At 40.3% G+C, this 20,582-nt stretch overlaps 1 protein-coding gene across 8 annotated transcripts in view; it reads right to left on the reverse strand.

Annotated features, from left to right (window-relative positions):
- szt2 (SZT2 subunit of KICSTOR complex) overlaps positions 1–20,582 on the reverse strand; it is a 110,546-nt gene that overhangs the window by 72,067 nt on the left and 17,897 nt on the right. For all 8 annotated transcript variants that reach the window (XM_069522641.1, XM_069522643.1, XM_069522640.1 and 5 more), the window contains exons 10-28: positions 19,703–19,934; positions 19,424–19,553; positions 17,889–18,034; positions 17,438–17,590; positions 15,379–15,493; positions 13,534–13,724; positions 12,997–13,230; positions 11,069–11,147; positions 10,819–10,907; positions 10,088–10,256; positions 9,827–9,944; positions 8,568–8,681; positions 8,201–8,404; positions 7,906–8,003; positions 6,689–6,827; positions 6,287–6,613; positions 4,246–4,441; positions 2,364–2,491; positions 1,358–1,613 (exon numbers count right to left, since the gene is read on the reverse strand). In XM_069522641.1, coding sequence (XP_069378742.1) covers positions 1,358–1,613; positions 2,364–2,491; positions 4,246–4,441; positions 6,287–6,613; positions 6,689–6,827; positions 7,906–8,003; positions 8,201–8,404; positions 8,568–8,681; positions 9,827–9,944; positions 10,088–10,256; positions 10,819–10,907; positions 11,069–11,147; positions 12,997–13,230; positions 13,534–13,724; positions 15,379–15,493; positions 17,438–17,590; positions 17,889–18,034; positions 19,424–19,553; positions 19,703–19,934 — 3,118 coding nt within the window. The remainder of the gene's footprint in view (positions 1–1,357; positions 1,614–2,363; positions 2,492–4,245; positions 4,442–6,286; positions 6,614–6,688; positions 6,828–7,905; positions 8,004–8,200; positions 8,405–8,567; positions 8,682–9,826; positions 9,945–10,087; positions 10,257–10,818; positions 10,908–11,068; positions 11,148–12,996; positions 13,231–13,533; positions 13,725–15,378; positions 15,494–17,437; positions 17,591–17,888; positions 18,035–19,423; positions 19,554–19,702; positions 19,935–20,582) is intronic.

A 20,582-nucleotide genomic window follows, 5' to 3' on the forward strand; every position in this document is an offset into this window, starting at 1 on the left:
GCGAGGGGCTTCATAAAGGGGGGGGTGGTGTAATAACTGTGCATAATGTTCTGCTGTATCTGTGTTTATGTTCTGTGTATCCGTGCCAAATGTTGATTGGCTAATCTGCAGGTTCAGCAGTGGGTGGAGTTAAGGGGTGGAAGAGACAGGGGAGTTGTGTATGTGAGGAAGTTAAATAGAGCAGAGAGTTATAACGGGAGTGTTATCAGGAGTATCAGCGTGAGTTGTGGCTGTGACAGCAGCTCGTGTTTAGGGACCCATATTGTGGTTGAATAAAACACTGAAAGTAAGACAACGACTCGGGCTCTCTCCTTCCTTAACCAGAGGTATTACAATATGAACAAATACATAAGAATACTCAAACTATTAGGAGCAAATTAGGTCTAAATTGAAATGACTTCCTGGAATATGAACCTGGCTACAGGTGCTCTTCTTAAAAACTTGGAAAATCCACCTAAATTCAACAAAATCAGTGATATCTTCCAAAGACTGCTAATTTGAAGTAACCTATTAACCTCTATTGTGTGAATATCTTACGTGAAAACCACTGAATTCTAAATTCCAAAACTGAATCTCAGCTTGTGATTTCTAAGGACACTGACTTCTTAAACTGAAAGGGATATCATGCCACAAAACAGGCTGCTTCGTGGTCACCCTCCACCTCTGTGTGTGTGTGTGTGTGTGTGTGTGTGTGTGTGTGTGTGTGTGTGTGTGTGTGTAAATGAATAAGCTCTGATTGGTGTGGCACGTCAGAGTGTTTTGTGATTTGCATGGCAGATCTGGGCATAGGTTTGGTTTATCCCTGCAGGTCCATGTCGCACCTGCAGCTCATTTCTGATTGCAACTGTATCACCTTTTTCTGCTTTGTAATATTGAATTGTTATTTGTGCAGTGTTTGGATCTTCTCTCTGACTCTTGCCTGGCATATAGCAGTCAATTTTCACATTATCTTACACATTTATACATGATCTAGACCAATACTCATATGTCTGTATTCAAGCCTCTTGGCACTAAGTTGAAAACATCAATATGAAGTACAGTTTTTGTATAATGGTAATTTGTTTCAGGGGTTCATCAGTGAATACTCAGTTATCAGTGTGTCTCTGAGAGCAGATGGATAAAGGTGCAGCAAATGAGTTCATTAAACACATGTTTTTTGTACTGTTTGTAACTTGCTGCATATTACAGTATATGCTGTTCTTTATACTACTGTGTATATTGTTACAATTTCTGACATTCTTTTAATTCCAAACAATAAATGTTTAAATGTGGTTTAAGCTTAATAAAGATTCCTCATTCAGATTCCTCACAAGGTTCATGAGCAAGTAATCTGATCGGCATCAGTCCTTGGTCTTACCTTGACAAGAAAGCCCTGTCATCTGGTTGCTCCTCAGTATCACTGATGAGAAGGTTGTCAGGCGTCTCTGAAGGTATTGGATTCCCTCCCTCTCCAGGAGCCCCACCATGTTCACGGAAGACCCTTATGTGTCCACAGAGGGTATTTAGAAAGGTGGTGACATCAATCTCCTGCAGGGATTCTTCACAGTAGTCCATGGCAGTCAGGACATCCTGAGAGCTGATGCTGTAGGACTGCTGCAGACTGCTGTACACACCTGAGGAACAAGGGAAAAAATCAATGACTGGTGCTTTTCCAAACAGTCACTGACTCGCTTTGTCTTAGAAAATAGAGCTGTCCAAATTTTATAACAGCAGCAATGCAGCTTACTGAATTACAACCACCCTGATGGAAATACTAATCAAAACTTTGCAATCTCCATTGTTTTTCTTTTTACCCACAAAAATGGATGACAAATCAGCAAAAAATACTTACTCACAGCTTCTGAATTGTATGGTAAAAAGTTATAAATGGGCAGAACAGCTAAACATTGACAGAACAAATTAAAGTTGTCAGCATGCAACAATTTCATGTACTCATTGTTTATCAATGGTAATCTGTGTTTATTAGTAATATGGTATTGATCAAGAAGCTCTGCTTGGGATTCAAAAGTAAATTTCATATTATTCAATATCTTAATTGGATGCAGAACAAAAGAAATTGAAAAGCTCAATCTTAGCTTTGAAGGTTTTCACTTTGTACATTTACTTGAAATTTCCTTTCACTTAAATGCTTAAATATAAATTAGTATATCCTCAGACAGCCTACCCGGTAACTCATTTGCTATTGACAGGTTTTAACAATGGAATCATGGCCTAGTTACTGGACTCAACATTTTTACACAGCAACTGCAAAGAATAACACACGGATCAACAGTTTAAATGTTACATTTTTAATTTATCAAAAAACCTATCAATACTTCAGAGGCAGGTGTATGATGGTGGGTGAAGGTGAGGAGGAAGGTCACCTTTGACATAGCTCTGGTGGTAATACTCGTGCAACAGGCTGCAGTAGTTGGCCAGCTCCTTGTGTTTGTGAGGCTGAGCCAGGAGGTCTGTCCAAAGGGATGGAACGCTGCGGTCCTGAGACAGTGACCTGATAGACGGCAATGGCACAGCAAAGACAGAGAAGGCAAGAAAGGAGACATATTAAGGATCTGCTGTTTTCCCAGTAGAAGCATGTTTTTCCACATAACTATAAACTCTTCTATATAATAAAATTTAATAATGCAAACCATCTAAAGGACAGTTTCATTGCATTTAATTAGTATGACTATTAGTCCACAAAACACTACCTGACCATGGTGATCTGCTTTCTTTCTGTTACATTACATACATAACTTTCACCTATTTCTTTTTTTTACATCCTAGAGGAGATAAAATTAATGAACTTTTCAGTCTCATCAAACGTTTCCATCTTTAAAGGTACAGTGTGTAGAATATAGAGACATCTAGTGGTGAAGTTGAATGTTGCAGCTGTACGTTGAATATAAAGAACCTTTTCTAAGGTAAAGAAAACTACAATTTGTACAATTTAGATTTAACACACTAGTGAAAACATGAGGATTATTTTATATTCAATGTGTGCCAATAGATCCCTTTGATCTAAATTTTACGCACTGAACCTTTAAATATGATCTTAATCAAAAGTCATGTTGAAATTCTCTTTCAGTCACCCTAAAAGTTGAGCATTACAGCAAATCTTTTCAAACAGTCTTTTTTATGTAGCTTTGTCCATCATTTCACTATACTCACCAAAGTAATTACTGAAATCTGGTAACAGCAATGTTAGCTTACAAAGAACCTGTACTGCTTGGATGGACATGAACATTGTTTTGTTGAATCATCAGTACAACAGGCATTTGAAGTGTTCAAAATATCTGGTTGATCGAGAGGAAGTAAAAAGCACAGCAATGTGTACAAACAACCTGAAGGTGAAACATCAACTACTACTTCCAATATTACTTTTAATACTCAACATTGAGCTTGAACTTCAGGGTGCTATACAATTTAAGACAGGTTGCCCCCAGAATCGTAACCAATTTAGCGCTATGAACATGACTTTTGTATGACTACAGTATCCTGACGATGATGCTTCTATGATGGGAAGATTGTTAATGCAGGTGAAAATCCTCAAATGCATTACAGAGTTGGCGAAAAATACCTGAAGAACCAGCAGCTTCTTCCACTACATGAATACATCATCTCTGGTTGTACTGTATATGTAGTGAATATGTATATGTTGTACAGAAAACCATGTATGGTTGCTGTCAAAGTGGCAAAACAGACAATCAATAAATACATATAATATAAAAATCACAGACTCATTATCATAAAAGGCCAATTACAGTGGGGACAAATGAGCTCTTAACTCTGTAGTGATTTTGGTGCTATACATTTCTGCTATTACTTGTCATTGTCTTCCTTTCTACATTTACATATTATGTAGTCCTCATGAATCCTGTCCGGACTATCCTCTTTCAAGTAATGTCAATGTAGTCCCATAAATAACCTTGGTGAGTATCATCTTATTATTACTGATAGGAAAGAGAGTCACAACTACAAAAATTGCTTCTTACAATTGTTGTAATTATACTTTTATTGCAATAACATCTAATGCCTGATTCTAACTTAACTTCTTGCTTATTTAGGAACTTGCTGACTGTCAGTATATATGTGCAAGTCACTGGATCTCTAAGTATCGTGTGGAATTGTTTGAGAGGTGAGTGTGGCTCGGCTGCTGAACAGAACCACTGTTTGAAAGACATGCTGAATGGAAAGTTAAAGCCTCACAGCATTAATCGAAAATCTATTACCCTAATTACTACTACCAGTCAACTGTATCAGTACCTGAAGATGTCCCTGGGCTGGCGGGTGAAGTTGGTGTGTAACAGTTGGTCCTTTAGGTGCTCCAGAGAGCAGTTGTAGATGTAGACTGGACACTTTAACTGACTGCTATATCTGGTTCCTTGCTGGGAAACATGTCTGTCAAAGCTGAAGTCTGCTTTCTGTGGTTCAGAGAACTGGACCTCTTTTTCTCCCACATCTGGAAAAATTTGAAAAGTAGATGTTAATTTCATTCAAAAAACACATGATGGTGACAGAAACTGTTAAGTGTGGCAATATTTGTTTTTTATACAGGTCCAGGCTGGTTAGAGTGGACAACACGTCCAATCTTGAAGTCATACATCTACAGCAGCAGAAGACCACATCAGGACCCTATCCTTTCAGCCAAATATCGAAATCTGAGGCTGCAGTGACACTTGAAGACTAGTGGTGATGGTGTGTATGTGTAAAGTGTATGTTTTCTTGACACAGTTTGGTCACCTAATACCAATCCATCATGGTTTGAATGCCATAGCCTATAGCTGCGTGCATAAATGCATTAACTCAGCCTGTCTCTCGCAAGAGTACTCTTACGCACACACGACTACTGATATGCTTGTGCAAAAGAATCTGTTTTCTTCATTCTACATTTGTATGGTAAGATTTCAATTACCCTTATATTTTATGATTTTTAACCGTAAAAAAGCCAGGGTTAAAGTTTCTATTTTTGTTATTTTTATTAATTTCTTTGAGTGTGTCAGTGACATCCATGAAAATGTTGAAAAAGATCCCATAATTTGGTAGTACATACTAGTTTACTACTAGTAAATGTGTCACATGGTTCTCCAGCTTTTAGTAAAAATGTTTTGTCCAATTGTAGCATTTCAATCCTGAAAAAGAAGCTAACTTTCTGTCTCTGAGATGGGAAATGCCCACAAGAGCACACGGTGTGCACTCGTGCACACACAGTATGCTCTGTGTGCCCACCGTGCACTAAGCCCGTCCCAAACCTGTCTGAACCTGACCAAAGCAGTTAAGTGTTTGTGTCACTCTGTCCCTTACACGAATGGTTATTGCTTGTTTGCTAAGATTACAGACATGAGCAGCGTAAAAAAAAAAGCAGAACAGCCAACATGACTGACGGAACACAAATATTATAAAAAAACATGCATTACTATCTTGACAATGATGCACTGGTCCAGCTCAGATAACTCAGTATACATTAACAAAGACTTGAAAACTGAGTTGTTTTTTCTGGAACTATTTTAAAATGGATACAATCGTATATGGAAGGTTAAGATTGAACTAGCTCTCTCATCTAATTATGAGCGTTCCAAAAATTCTCTATGCATTAGACTTTTAACAGGACGTCCATCAAAGACAGTCCAGCAATTGCAACTCAATCACAGCAGCTGTGTGTAAGTGTCACTTAAATTTGCTTTATTGTACGGAAAATTTGTATGGGGAGACAAGTAGTCTGTTCTTTTTGCCTGCACATAATATAGTCTGTACATAGTTTGTCTGTCAGAAGCCTGAATTTATAATGATAAGGGAATGTATGTCCATTGTTATTTTATAATTATGTTATAATTGTTCTGTTCAAATGTTATAAATGGGGGGAAGTGACGTCTATTCTTCTATTCTATTCTTATTCTATTATCTTACACATTTGTATTCATCCTTTTTATGTCTTTTAACTTTTATTTTCTATTATATCTTGGACTGGATTCAGCCATAATGGCTGCGTGTGTGGATTGTAAACTGCAACCATCACAGTTAGGGGAGGACATTGTTTTCACTCTCTCTCCTCATCTCTCTGTCTGTCTCTAATCATGTTAATTTTAACAACCAGTGTGGCAGAATTAAATATGACAGCGACATAACTGTTACGAAGAAAAGAGATCCCTCCTCTGTTGTACTTCTTGATGTCACTTCAATTTTGTCCATTTTTTGGAGAATTTATAGACCAAAGAACTGTTGATATTGTCCTATGTAAATTCATATTTTGGACTGTATTATGCGAAGGTGGTTTGAATTTAAACCTGGACAAGAGCATTAGACTGACCTGAGTTTGGGGTTCCATTCTCTATCTCTGTTACCCTATGGTCCCAGCTGTCTTGGTCCAGCATCGGTGAGTCAGTAGGCCATGTCTGGCCTTCTGACTGAGGTGAAAGCACAGGGGATCTGGCGGAAAAGGGTCTATTGCTAGGCTTCCTTTGTAGTTCACCAGTCAAACTGAAGCCAGACTCAGACCTCTCCAGCCCACTGATGGAACCAGATAGAGTGTCAACCTGAGATTTGTTGCTTGGAGTCATCAGAGCGTCATCATCCTGCATGCTGATGTTACTCTGACACTCTGTCTCGATCCCTGTAGCCATTAACACCAGAACATCTGCAAAATAATTAACATCAACATAAAACTTTTTTGCATTATGAGAATGTGGATCAAACAGAAGTCAAGACATACCTGTGAAAGAAGCAGGGAGGAAAGTGAGGAGGATCTGCTGGGGGCTGATGTACTTGGCGTAGCACCTCCACTGTGGCACAGAGCAGCTGCTATCCACCAGTAAGGGTTCGTCATCCACAAGGTCTGCATTACTGAAACTCTGCCAAAGGCAGAGGGGAAACGTATTTATAAATGAAGCTGTAAACATTCAGAATAGCACATAATGTAGAAATGTATCACAACTGTATAAAAAAAATCTTATTTTAATGCCAAAGAACTATTATATATTGCAGCCTATATTTTGAATTTCCCCTGTGTTTTCTAAACATAGTTTCACCAGTCACATTCGTAACATTTTCCCAGCCGTAAGAATATAATTCATAACCATTTGAGAAAATAAAGGGAACAAAGGCAAGGATGACAAAAAACATGACAAGGATGAGGAGAGGAAAAGGAAGAGAAAAAGCACATGACAGACAAGAAGAAGGAGATTGTGAGAGTGTGAGTATATAGGGGATGGTTGTGATGTATCGGACCTCCCTAAATGGGAACACACATTGCTTTGTTCTAAAGTCAAAGGAGGGCCATTAAATGTAGACTCCATTCAGACCTGGTACGAACATCCATCCTGATGTTCGCATCAAAACAGTCCATCAGAGCCTCATCAGTCTCGTCAGACCACCTATTCACTGTGCGGGTCACAGCTGTTTGTCTGTGCACCATTGGTTTGTACACTGGCAGGAAATGAACCAGGAAATAATGTGGAAGTAGTCAGTGCCAGGTATGGATCATTATGAGGTGATCAGTGTTGATACTGTAGCAGTGTCCACAAACAAATCAACTTGTGGTCACTGAGAAGCATAAAAATGGGTGTGAAGTCTGTCCCTGCTCTCTGGAGCTTCTGACTGCCAAACATGCCTGTCTGAAGTAGACCACTACAACTCTTCAAGTGGTTGTCTAAGGATCAACCGAACAAGTGGGATTTAATGCCAGCAGCCACGACAGGCTCTTACCAGCTGATGTTTTAAGGTTCAGAGGGTAGAGCAGGTTGTCCTTGGGCAAGACACTGAATCCCTCTAATTGCTTCTGATGGTTGTGTTGGTCATGTGTGATGTGGTGTCTGACTGTTGTCTAATGTTTCTCTTTCTACATTTCCACAAAACTGCAAATCTATAAGACTTCACAGTCAACAGTGCACTTCCTTGTGTAGTCAACAATACACAATACAATTGTGTTACCTGTAAAGTGCTGGTAGATCCCATCACCTCTTTGCTGCTGCCAGTAGTGTGAAAGGATGTCATAGTGTCCTGTCTGTCTGGACGCTTTACACACTCCTCTGACATGATACAAAACATAATAAAGCAGAAATTGTGAAGGAGTAGAAGACACAGTAACTTATCAGGGGGCCTCTGTATGTATCTGATAATCCTGGACACCACAACATACAGCAAATGTCATCACCTCAAAGCTTGGCAGGTCTATGATGACAAAGTAACGCAAGGAACAGCTGCAATGACATTCAGACACACTGACCTTTGCTAATAGGAAAGGAAAACGGAGCAGCGTGGCCGTTTCGTTCTCGCTCTAAGATGTGGTGCATGAAGGCGACATGATCACTTTCAGCCAACAGGATCTCTCTGTCAGTGAGCTCATGCTCCAGGCTGCTGTGGAAGAGGCTAAGCAGGAGCTCGTTTGGCAGACAGGGGGAGCTGTGATTTTGCTTTGCATTCTCCATCACTTAGGACAAAAAGTTGAACACACATTACAACAATCATATTTTTTGAAAAAAGGAAATGTTTAACTGGTATTATTTGACTTTTCCAGATTTTCATTTAAGTTATTTTAGTTTAAGGGATGTGTATTATTCAAATTTTTGAAGTAAACTGAATAAGATTAGTACCTGTACTGAATGTGTGGAAGAGGAGTTCAACCTGCTGGCATTTTGGAAGCAGCTGAATAAGGTCAAACTGAAAAGGAATCATGTGAACATTGTCCTCAGAGGCCACAGCTCCTCCTGAATACACAAGAAACCCTTTGTTAAGATACTGTGAATGAAACCCAACACTTAATGTTGATAAACGCCCGTTTTAAATAATGGTTTTGTTTTCTATGTAGTTGTTTTCTTATGCATTCTTATTCATGTATTCTTATACTACCCAACAGTAATACAGTTGAAAAATGGCCAGTTAATTGCTTCTTATATGTACTGCTGTGTAAATGAATGCACATCAGTTAACAAATAGCAACAACCTTGTATTCCCACTCATACTCAACAACACTCAGCAACAATGAAAACATTTACTTTAGATAAATCAAGCACATTTTGCCAATGACTTGCACCCTTAGCAAACTTACATTATTTTAAGTATTCATATAGAGTGGTTATGCTGCTTTTACTTGACTGAAGCATCTGTATGTTTCTACACAACCCCTGGCCACAATTTACAAATATTCAGTCTGTGCAGTGTCAGTCTCATAGCCTATATGTAAAGATGGACAACATGATCGCCAGCTAGTGGCTGCCTGCAGCATACGTTATAAACCATGACTCCTCCATGTTAGTGGATGTGAAATGGGCCAAATTAAAAAGAAAAAATTCACACCAAATTAGTAGTTATTAAAACATTGATGTACAGAATTAGAATATCATGAAAAAGTTTGTTTATTTTGATAATTCAATTCAAAAAGTGAAACTCATACATTATATAGATTCATTACACACAGAGTGAAATATTTCAAGTGTTTTTTTCTTTTAACTTTGATGAATATGGCTTACAGCTAATGAAAACCCCAAGTATCAGTATATCAGAAAATTAGATTGTGTGTAATGAATCTATATAATTTCACTTTTTGAATTGAATTATCGAAATAAACAAACTTTTCCATGATATTCTAATTTATTGAGATGCACATGTATGTCTAAGTAAGTTGTGTTTCAAATACTCCTTTGACATCATAAAAACAGGTTGAAATGTCATGATTGACTCGGACTGACTCACGAATGGCTGAGCTTGTGTATCAGTGAGACCTCACTACCACAGCTCTATCTCCCAACTGCATCTGTGCAGGACACTGCCTTCCAGTGAGGCCAAAATATATCCAGGATATAGAGATGTGTTGTTCATATTAATATACAATCTTTGGTCAATGTTGTATCACCTCTTACATCCTTGAGTCCAACTGGTAGTGAGCAGATCTGGTGCTTATTCTGACACAATTGGCTCAAATACTCAAAGGTCATCATGGTGGATATACAAGTCAGATCCCTTGGGAAAATCTAAAACAACAAAGAAGGTCATTATAAAACAAACAAATAATGTTACATATAGAGCAGTAAACTTGGATCTTTGTATGTTGAGAGATTTACACTATTGTCCTATAACTCTGGAACAAGCTGCAGTAGAAAGTAGGTATACATACTGCTTGAGGGATCTCCTGGTAACTGAGGCCCTGAAAGTGGCGATGCTGGTCCATGCAGTTCATCACTGCGCCACTCTGTGGTTCTACCCAGCACTCTGTCACCAGGCTCAGTTCTGTGTCCATGTCTACAGCTTCCACCTCTGTGTCATTATCATCATCGGTGGAGAAGCTGCAGTCCCGTGAAAGACAAAGGTAAAGTTAACTAATTATACCATACAGTTCAACTAAACTTGCAAAAGTCGTTTTTTCTCAAAGAACTGCAACAAAGAAAAGAAGGATGCCATCTGTTCAAAAATAGTGCAGAGTCTGCCGGAAGGGACAAACTACCTAGCTGACCAATTACAATTCTTGCGCTCTGTGCCGACTCACTGTGTGGTAAAATGTTTGGGGAGGTGCATGTCAGGGTACGGTGTAGGGCTCTGTGTAGGGTACACGTCTATGCATAGGCTATGGCATAGCTGCAGTGAGAAGCATGAATTGGCTTTTAGGGTTACATGAGTTATTATTATCAATAATATTTCAGACTGTGTAATGTGCAACAATAATTTCCCTGCACAGATCAATAAAGATTTTCTTTGATTAAGGATAAAAGTCAAAAAAATAACAGCCCCTCTCAAACATAAAATTGGCAAATACAATGTCCACATAAAAGCATATGGACACATTCATAATGACCAGTGTTTAAAATGAAGGTGTTCTATACAAAAAAAAATAATCACTCCCAGACTTACCTGTCCTTTGTTGAAGTAGAGTGAGGTGGAAACAGGATGTACTGAACAATACAAGAGTGGCTCTCTCTGTTCGTGTCTCCTGACATCCCCTGCAGATTAAAATTGAATTTATTACAAACTAATAAGAAGTAATACCACCAACAGAAGAACATATATATGAGAGTGCTAAAGATAAAAGCATCCAAATAAAGCAGATGCAAAATTTCAACATTTAGTGTCCTAAAAGATTTGATTTGTTGATGTTTTCTACCTTCATTGGGAGCTCGATCACCATGTTTACGATTCCCTCTCCACTGGCAGCAAAGTGGAAGCCTTCCGATAAACGGATGCTACACAGAGATTGAAACATTAGAAACATATGTTTTTACTCTATTAACTGTTAAATTGTTTATTTAAGTCTGCTACATTATATCATTATAAATAAACAACAAAGTATTTCAGATTGCTCTGAAAAAGGACTTAAGGTGAAAGCACCAGGGGTTTTTGTTGAGACAGGCAGAAAGACAGCACAGCACCATAAATCCTTTTTATTTTTTTAACACATGGATTGTGTTTATTTATGTACATTTTCAAAATGTTTGTTCATCCCTAGTAATTATGGACTGCTGCTGATATTGTAAAAAGCTTCACCCATGAACAGTTACACTGTTGAAGTATTTTATAACAAGGAGCTTAAACTGTGGTGTCTCAAGAAAGCTGTAACCAGCAATGCCAGATTGAGCACGGCCCACTCCAAACATGTTTAAAACACGCCCTGCACGAGTAATCTTAAGTTTTATACTGTATACTGTTTTCAGAAGTCAACTAGTCAACTAAAATAAACCTGTTCGCTACCCTATACTCAGGTACACTCAACATCCCTGTAAGACAGAGATGTCAAAGTCAAGGCCAGTCGGCCACTTCCAGGCCTGTGGTACAATTATATCCGGCCTGCGATAAAATATCATATGTCTATTTTAACTAGCCCACAGGTGTGCAATGCCCAGCTAGACACACACGGAGCGAGTGAGCCCTAATCTCACTCCCCGAGTGGGAGCTAGGCGGCGTGCACGAGCTCCACAGGCCGAGCCACGGTGCGCAGTGCCTGGCTAGATGCACACGGAGCAAGCACAGTATTTGATGATATTAAATTATTTTTCCAGCGTTCCAGAGATCCCAGTGCCTGCCCCATCAAGTTCACTGTGTCTCTCAGGCTTATCTCTCTCCATTTCGCTCTGGCCAGAGATCCAGGTGGAGTGAACAGGTTAGATCCCAGTGCCTGTGTGCTGCTGTCTGTGCCCCGTCAAGTTCCCCCACACGCTTTTCTCTGTGATGAAAATGGAAAAAAAACCCACATAGGAGTTGTCTCACTGATGCACACCTTCACTCTATCTTGAGGGTTCTAAAAGGACAGAACCTAACCCCAAACATTAATGAACGTGCAGCCAAGAAAGGTTGCCAAACATCTGGCTCTGGCACATGTACATAACAGAAGAATGTAGCCTACCTAAATATGTTTTCGTTTGCAATTTATCCAATATCCTGTCTTTCCTGTTTAATAAATGCTGACCCTGTTTGGCCCTCAACGTAGTCCCAGTTTTTAATTTGGCCCCTTGAGTTTGACACCAATGCTGTGAGAGGTGTAGACAAATTTTATACAACTAACAATTTTTTTTTTTTTTTCATGTATATTGATTATTTTAAACTTGTAAACAAATATTAAAACTTTTTAAAGCTGGTTTCAGACATACACTGAACTCCGGAGAACCTCCGGACATTCTCCTAAAGGTGCTTAGTGTGAACACAATATCCAGAAAAGCCAATGAGAGAACACAGCAGGAGATGCTCTGCAGGATTCACTGTGAGCAAGTGTGTGTTGATGACATTTCTAACATGCAAAAAACAGAAACATTTTTAAAAAGCTCAGCGACGAAGATGTCAAGAAAGCTTCTGGTGATCAGGGCTAATACCGCTGTCCATGTACTGTAAAAAAGTACATGCAATCTCCTCAGCGGTGGTAATACGATACATCCTGACTCTGCCTGCTGCGCCACCACTTACCTGAACACTCAGAATCTCCTGCTGAATTGTTCATGTATGAAAGGCAATCTCTGGAGAAAGTCCGAAACCAATTCTGTGGACATCCTCCGGAGTTCATGAACACAACAAAAACACATAAAAAAAAGTGCTTGAACTTACTCAGAGAGCATTGACAGGATGTGTGCAACAGCTTGAATGGCCACAGCCGATCCTTGACTGCTCTGCACGGCCCACACCCAGCGCTGGTGCAAGAAGTAACGGGACAGTGAGGCCAAGGTAGAGGAGGCTGTTCGGTTGGCTGCCATGCTTAGAGGCACAGCACTGCTAGAAGGCTGGAAGTTCTCCATGTTTAAAATGAAGGGGGTCTTAAAATCCACTGGCAGCTTCTCATACCTGCAAAGCATACACAATTTAAGTCATTATAATTTGTTGAGCTAGCTGCCTCCTTTCATGTAGAGGATACATTGTCATGGCTTTTTTGTCTATTAAAACATCACAGCTGTACTCATTTGAACCTGCAGCCATTTGTAAGCAACACTTTTAATTGAGGAATTCTAACAACAAAATCAGTTGAAAAAGAGAGAAATAGAAAGAGAGAGAAATGGCATGGCAATATGTTAAATCTCTTGAACAGGACCTTTATTTGGTCATTTTTTATGTGTATGTTTATTATGCCATGTAATCACATTTACTGACCTTATGAGAAGCTTCTCCAGGGGCTTGTTCAGGACTACCACACAGGGTCTGTCTGACAGGGCAGGTTTGGGAGCAGGGATGGAAGATTTAGATGGAGAGGGATTCCTCTTGGTCTTGGGGGTGGCCTCTTTGTTTTGAACACGGTGAGGAAAGCGAAGTTTGAGGATCTGTTCTCGAAGCTCATCGACAATCTAATGACAAACACAAACAATGGGATACCAGGTATTTAAAGTATTAATGGGAACACATTTTAAAAAGCATGGAGACATGGAGACATCCTCCACACCAAGCTCACCCAGCTCACTGTGCCCTCCTCAACCTGACAGTGGATTGCAAACTTCCTGACTGACAGGAAGCAGCAGGTGAGGTTGGGGAGCATCACATCCAGCAGCCGGACTATCAGCACTGGCGCCCCCTAGGGGTGTGTGCTCTCCCCACTGCTCTTCTCCCTTTACACCAACGACTGCACCTCTAAAGACCTGTCTGTTAAACTCCTGAAATTTGCAGACGACACAACGATCATCAGCCTTATCCAGGACGGTGACAAGTCTGCTCACAGACTGGAGGTTGAACGGCTGGTCTGCTGGTGTGGTCAGAACAATCTGGAGCTGAACACGCTCAAAACTGTGGAGATGACAGTGGACTTTAGGAGACGCCCCCCCCACTTTGCCGCCCATCACCATCACCAACAACTCTGTGACTGCTGTTGAAAACTTCAAGTTTCTGGGCTCCACAATCTCCCGAGACCTGAAGTGGGAGACCAACACAGTCACCATCATCAAAAAGGCCCAGCAGAGGTTGTACTTCCTGCGCTAGCTCAGGAAGCTCAACCTGCCTAAGGAGCTGCTGTCACAATTCTACTCTGCCATCATTCAGTCTGTTCTCTGCTCCTCAATCACTGTTGATTTGGAATGGCCACAAAACAGGAGAAGAACAGACTGCAACGGACAATAAGGACTGCAGAGAAAATTATTGGTATCAGCCTGCCCTCCATCCAGGACCTGTACCTGACCAGAGTCAGGAATCGGGCAGGTAACATCTCTGCAGACCCATCACACACTGGATACAAACTGTATAAACTTCTCCCCTCCGGTAGACACTACAGAACACTATACGCCAAAACATTCCGTTTTAAGAAAAGTTTTTTCCCCTCAGGCTGCCTCTGTGTCAAACAGCTAAACCCGGACTCAAAAATCAGAAACATCACCTGTAATATATCTGTACATTCAATATACTGTACAAACTGTATATGTATATTGATTATTTCATCCTTGCACCATGCACCATTTGCACCAACTATTTAGCTTTTGTGTACATGTACATAGCTTTTGTTATTGTCTTTCGTCCTTGTTCATCTCTGTTTGTTTGTTGTTTTTTCAAACTGTTGTACTAAGAGAACAAAGAAAAACCGGAGTCAAATTCCTCGTGTGTGTTCACATACCTGGCAATAAAAGCGATTCTGATTTACATTAAATGCACCCGATGTTGAGTGTAAAGGTTAATTCTTGAAACATTTACTCACGGTGCACTACCTAACTCTTCCCAGAGCTTTCATTCATATTTCATTTCCATCTCACAAATGTATGTCTGCTTTAAAACACCATTGACAAATAAATGTGACATTGTTAAGTCTGTGAAGCACACAGGTAGAATGCAATCTACAAAACAGTAACATCCTATTAACATTTCATAGTATAACAGAATCCATCAACAACATTAACAACACTGTGAAGCATAAAGTTACTGAAAAATCTGAAGCAAATGCTGAACATTACCATGTTTAAAGAGAGGTTTCTGCTGTAGAGAAATATGTCTGTACAAGTGTTCCTATTTCACTGGAGGTACCTTGTTTCGGACATGGGCAGGTGTACCAATAGGGAAGCCAAGACGAAGCACCATACAGGGTGTCTTAGAGATGAGACGGACGAGGTAGAAGGACGTGGGAGGCTGGTCAGATGAACTGTGGAGACAATTCATTAAATGTGACTTTGTTTTCAGGGAATAAATTATTTTGACTGAATTTCTAATTTCAAAGAACAAACATTATGCACAACATTAAACTTAGGCTTGTGATCCCATTAAACAAGTTATCAACTTCAGACAATAACTATATTGCTTATTATGTGAACATAACCTTTAGGTTGCATATGAAAGTTCTCTTTAATTCAGTTGTGAATTTATACTTTTGTTTTGAACTGTTTTGTGGTTGTCTGTCTGTCTTTCTCTGTTTTTCTCTTTCTGTATCGATATCTCTGACTCCAGAGCTGCAAGAATTCAAACAACAATGATTATTATTATTATTATTATTATATGAATTGTTGTTGGCCATCATTAATAACATCATTACATCCATAATTATCAATTTTGATTTATTTCTGTCTAAATACATATACTTAGACATGATTTGATAGCAATTCCATCTGATATCCCACCCATTGAGCAGCCAAAACACCAAATGGATGTGAGCCCACCAAAATGGAAAGAAGTTAAGAACACAATGAGGCGGGCAAGAGCGTCATCAGCCAGAGGCCCAAACGGTGCCCTGTATAGGGCAAGAATGCTCCTGATATTCTACACTTCTTGAATTAGGATCAATCCATCAAAATCAAGAGGCATCTCAATAATGAAAGACCAGGGAGAAGCAGAAAGTATCAGCAGCGGCCTTAAGAACATTGACCAGTCCATGCTTCTTGGCAAGTTAAAGATCTGGTGCCTACAGTTTGGCCCATTACCCAGACTGATGTGGCCACTTAAAGTAATTGACGTTCCCCACACAATACTTGAAAACATGGAGAGAATGACCAAGAAAGTGGTTAGGAGTCCAAAGATGTCTGATGGTCGGCCTGTATGGACACAGCATTCTCTTAAGTCTTGTGTTTAAATGCACCAAGACAAGGCTGTAGACAACCCTCTCAGAGTCCCAAGACCCTCTCACATCTATACAGGCTGTTGGTCCATCACTGACAACAGGACGGAAATTTACACCAAAATAAGCCATCCAATAGGCAAAATCAGCAGTCCAGCATGCTGACATTGTGGGCCACTTTGAGCAGAGAAGAGGAGGTTTGGCCCAAGAGACCCCTGTTGAACAAGGCAACTCTTGTAGAGTGGTGAAAATTGGTTCAAAGGACATTTGTCCGTGATGAAACAGGGGCAGAAAGGTCCTACTCCATTGAGTTCATACAGATGAAAATGAACTAGTTCATGCTCAAAGCTCATTTCATTTTGGGAGAGGTTCCCACTGCTCTTCAACAAAGTAACTTACTGGCTGCTTCACGTTAACGCTCCTCTTATCTCACTGTGTGTGTCACTCTGAGCGTGTGAGTGGGGGTGAAGTCCCGGGGCCTTTTTACTCACTCCTGGTTTTATGAACATGAGTGGCATTCACTCATACTGAAGTGAACATCACTCACATTCGTCTTTTGTAGACTGATTTGTTCAGTTCAGTGTTCACAGAAAATATGGATGTGTTCATTGAAAACTGTTGATTGTCAACACTGAGCAAATGTTTTTCCTGTGGAAGTTGTTCAAAGATCTGGGGATCCACGGACCAGCCCTGTGCCAGACCATAAAAGAAACATCACATATTGCAGACCTCTGTAGCCAACAGCTCTGGATCTGATGGAAAGATTCCAACTGGGCCCAACAGGTCTGATCAACCTATGAGCGGCGTATCTTAGAAGCCGGTATCGATAATTATAAGGCCAAAATACTGGATGATACTAAGACGCACAACTGAGGTTATGTCCCTAACATCCCTAACATCCTGCTAACACCTGTTAACATATACTGGTAGTTGGTAATTTACATTTTGCAGAAGACCTCCAAACGTACAAGGGATGTTCACCATCTAGTCCTATATTCTATTTATGTTGAGTCTGGCTTCAGTTTCTTGCTGTCTCACCTGTATATGAGTTTAACATATGAGTAACCCTCCACAAGCACAAAGCTGCTCCAGTCTTTCAACAGTGACGTTAAGGCAGAGTGGGAGATTCGACACTGAATGGTGCTGTAACGTCCGTTATTTCCAGCTGTGTGCAGGTGCTTGGGGACAGGCCTTGAAGGAAAAAAATATTAATATAATATGGCAGACAACAAGCGTAACACCATGAATCAGTACAGCCCAATGTAAAGAATAATGATACGTATTTAATACATAAATAGGAAAATTAGCCAATCTATCATCACTTAAACAAACTATGATCAGCAAGATCGGCAAAAGCCCAAGTAGGCATTCGAATTTGAAGCAGAAATGCTTTATCTAAATGAGACTACAGCAGGCTATGGGTTAACTCTGTAGCCAATTCTCCTGATTTAACCCGTAGGTCATGTCTGAGAGACATCTTATTTCTCACATGTCATGTTCAAGGATGATGGTGATGCGATGCATATGGAGCCATCTCTGCCAGAAGTTGGCATCCATGGAGAGAATGGGTTTCCAGTAGGAAGCAAACTTGGACTGAGGGGAGTCTTTGGATCCACTGTGCTGCAGGGAAAGAACCTGGAAAAGAGATAAGTCAGTTGCAGGAGGTGTGAAAATAGAGTAGAGAGGGTACAAGGATAAAGGCCAAACTTCATCGCCACAAAGAAGATATATTACAAAATCACATTTCTCAGTGCTTTTAAACATGTATTTGGGTTTCTGGAATATCTAACGATGCAGAGAAATTAAAGTATCTCAGCATGTCAGTTTGTTAGGGGCAGACAATGTCTAAAAACATGTGTATCAGTGGGCTGTTTAGAATTCAAGCCCCACTTGTAAAGTAGGTAAGCTAATTGAAATAGACCTACCCCCTCTCAGAATCTGCGCCAAAACGCCACAAACAAATCTAGAACTACCTTTACATTCTTTTATTTTGCAAGTGCTGGACCTGTAAGAATATGTTAAAGCAAGCCATACATGCAAAATGCTCTGTTGTTGGCTACACAGAGGAGCATCCCTCTTTAGACTCTAACTCAGGTTAGAGTTAAGTGGTTTAAGTTTATTTATCATAATACCAATGTCCACTATCACTATCTCAAACCTGCCTCAAACAGGAACCTCTCCCTAAAAACCTGCTGCCTATGCTCTCTCTTGACACAGCCTCTGCCCCATAACATTCACCAACGTGCCCGTTCAAGCCATTCCTTTACTAATACATTTCACGTCAGCAGCAACGACCCCGTTTTAGTATGTCGGAGGTCACTAAAGTTTGAGTGGTTAGCTTGCAGTGAGGGAGCAGCAAGCCGATTGGCAGGTGCAGAGCAGAGTGTAAGGTTTGACCATTTCCTGGATGTAGACTGAACCCGATCCGTTCACAGCACGGTATGCAAGTACTAGTCGAAACGGAAGTGGGCAGCCTCCGGTAACCAGTGATGGGAACGGAGAAGTGTGAGTGAATTTAGTAAAGTTAAAGACCAGTCGAGCTGCTTGCATTCTGGATGAGCTGCAGCGGCCGGATAGCACTAGCAGGTAGACCAGCCAGAAGGAAGTTGCAGTAAATAAACCTTTGAATATTGATCAGTAGTCTGTGTGAGATGACCAGAACCTGGACCAGAACTTGGACCAGAACCTGTGCTGCCTTCAGACTGAGAAGGGGACATATTCTCATATACTACTATACTATTTTTTCCATGTTTTTCCATTGCGACATCAACTCAGTCTTATTATGTCATGTCATATAATGACAGCCTATGTACTTTGCATAAGCATGTAATATTAACAGTAATAATGTTCTGTGAGTAACACCGTAACCACTGAGCAGTAATCCATTATAGGACTACAAAAACTAATTGATCAACAACTAATCGACAGCTCAAGCTTCCCTTTTGACAAATGTCTACCAAAACAATTACTTAGTCTAAATTTTGGTCACTTGGACCAGACTGGATTGGTCCTATTGCACAGTACCGGAGTAGTAGAGCCAGGGGGGATGTAGAACAGAGGAACTCCATTTTTGGTGCTTTCAGGAATCATGTAGTTCTCAGGAACTGAGTTAAATGCCTGGAGGTGCACCAACATCTGATCAGTCTGGTTGATGCTGAAAGAACACACATAAGGGCACATGGGGTTAGTAGATTTATATATTGTGTTGTGATTACGTCATGTAGAAAATAAGCAGAATCTAAATTTGTTATTTTTTTATAGACTGGAAATGATACTTTCCTCCTCCAGTCACAGATGTTGTACCTCTGCAGTGTGTTCCAAAAGCGGCGGATGACAGAGGTCCGGTAAGGGCTGGTGATGGGTTTCCTCTGGGTGCAGCTGATATCATGTAGGATGTCATAGCTTCCCTCCATCGTCACCTCCACCTTTGTGCTTCTCTTGGTGGGGTCCAGTGGCCAGGAAGCCGCTGCCAGGTACTCGATATGCATGTTGTGTTTCCATAACAGCACCAGTTTCACCTCCAATTGAGTTCCGCCTTAATAAGTCAGGAGCCACATTTTCAACAGGGATGAACAGTTCAAGCACTGCGTGTCGGAGCCAAATACTAGCAAAGGGATGCTGTGGGGCGGAATGTTAATTTTGTATACAAATATAGACAACCAGGTCATTGCTAAAGATCGACATCACAATATCTTTGTAACAGAATGAGCTTTGGACTTTGGAGAGCTGCTAGGAGCAGTAATTTCTGTTTGCATAATGTGAGGACCTATTGGTTTAAAGATTCAGAAGATGCAGTGCTATTACTGAAGCTGGATGTGAAGGATCCTGACCAATACATTACTGCATGAACCTGAACCTAGGTGTAGTGCGACAGTATTTAATTTTCATTTAAATTGTGTGCACACATAATGGGTAACAAACTAATGCTTTGGTTACCGATGACAGATAATAGACTTTGCGTGGACTGTTTGTTGCAGTGAATTATTGTTTGATTGCCTAATTCATCGTAGAGATGTACAATGCTGAGCCAGACATAGCTACAGGGACTGGTGTGCGAAATTCTGGTAAAGCTAGTGAGTAGTGGTGTTGAAACACACAGGTAATAGACATGTAACAAACTCATTAAAAAGCTGAGCTAAACAAGGCAATCAGTTAAAGAAAATCAATCCAAGGTTTAATGGTA

Source organism: Paralichthys olivaceus, chromosome 3 (genome assembly GCF_024713975.1).
Source record: "Paralichthys olivaceus isolate ysfri-2021 chromosome 3, ASM2471397v2, whole genome shotgun sequence".
NCBI lineage: Eukaryota > Metazoa > Chordata > Actinopteri > Pleuronectiformes > Paralichthyidae > Paralichthys > Paralichthys olivaceus.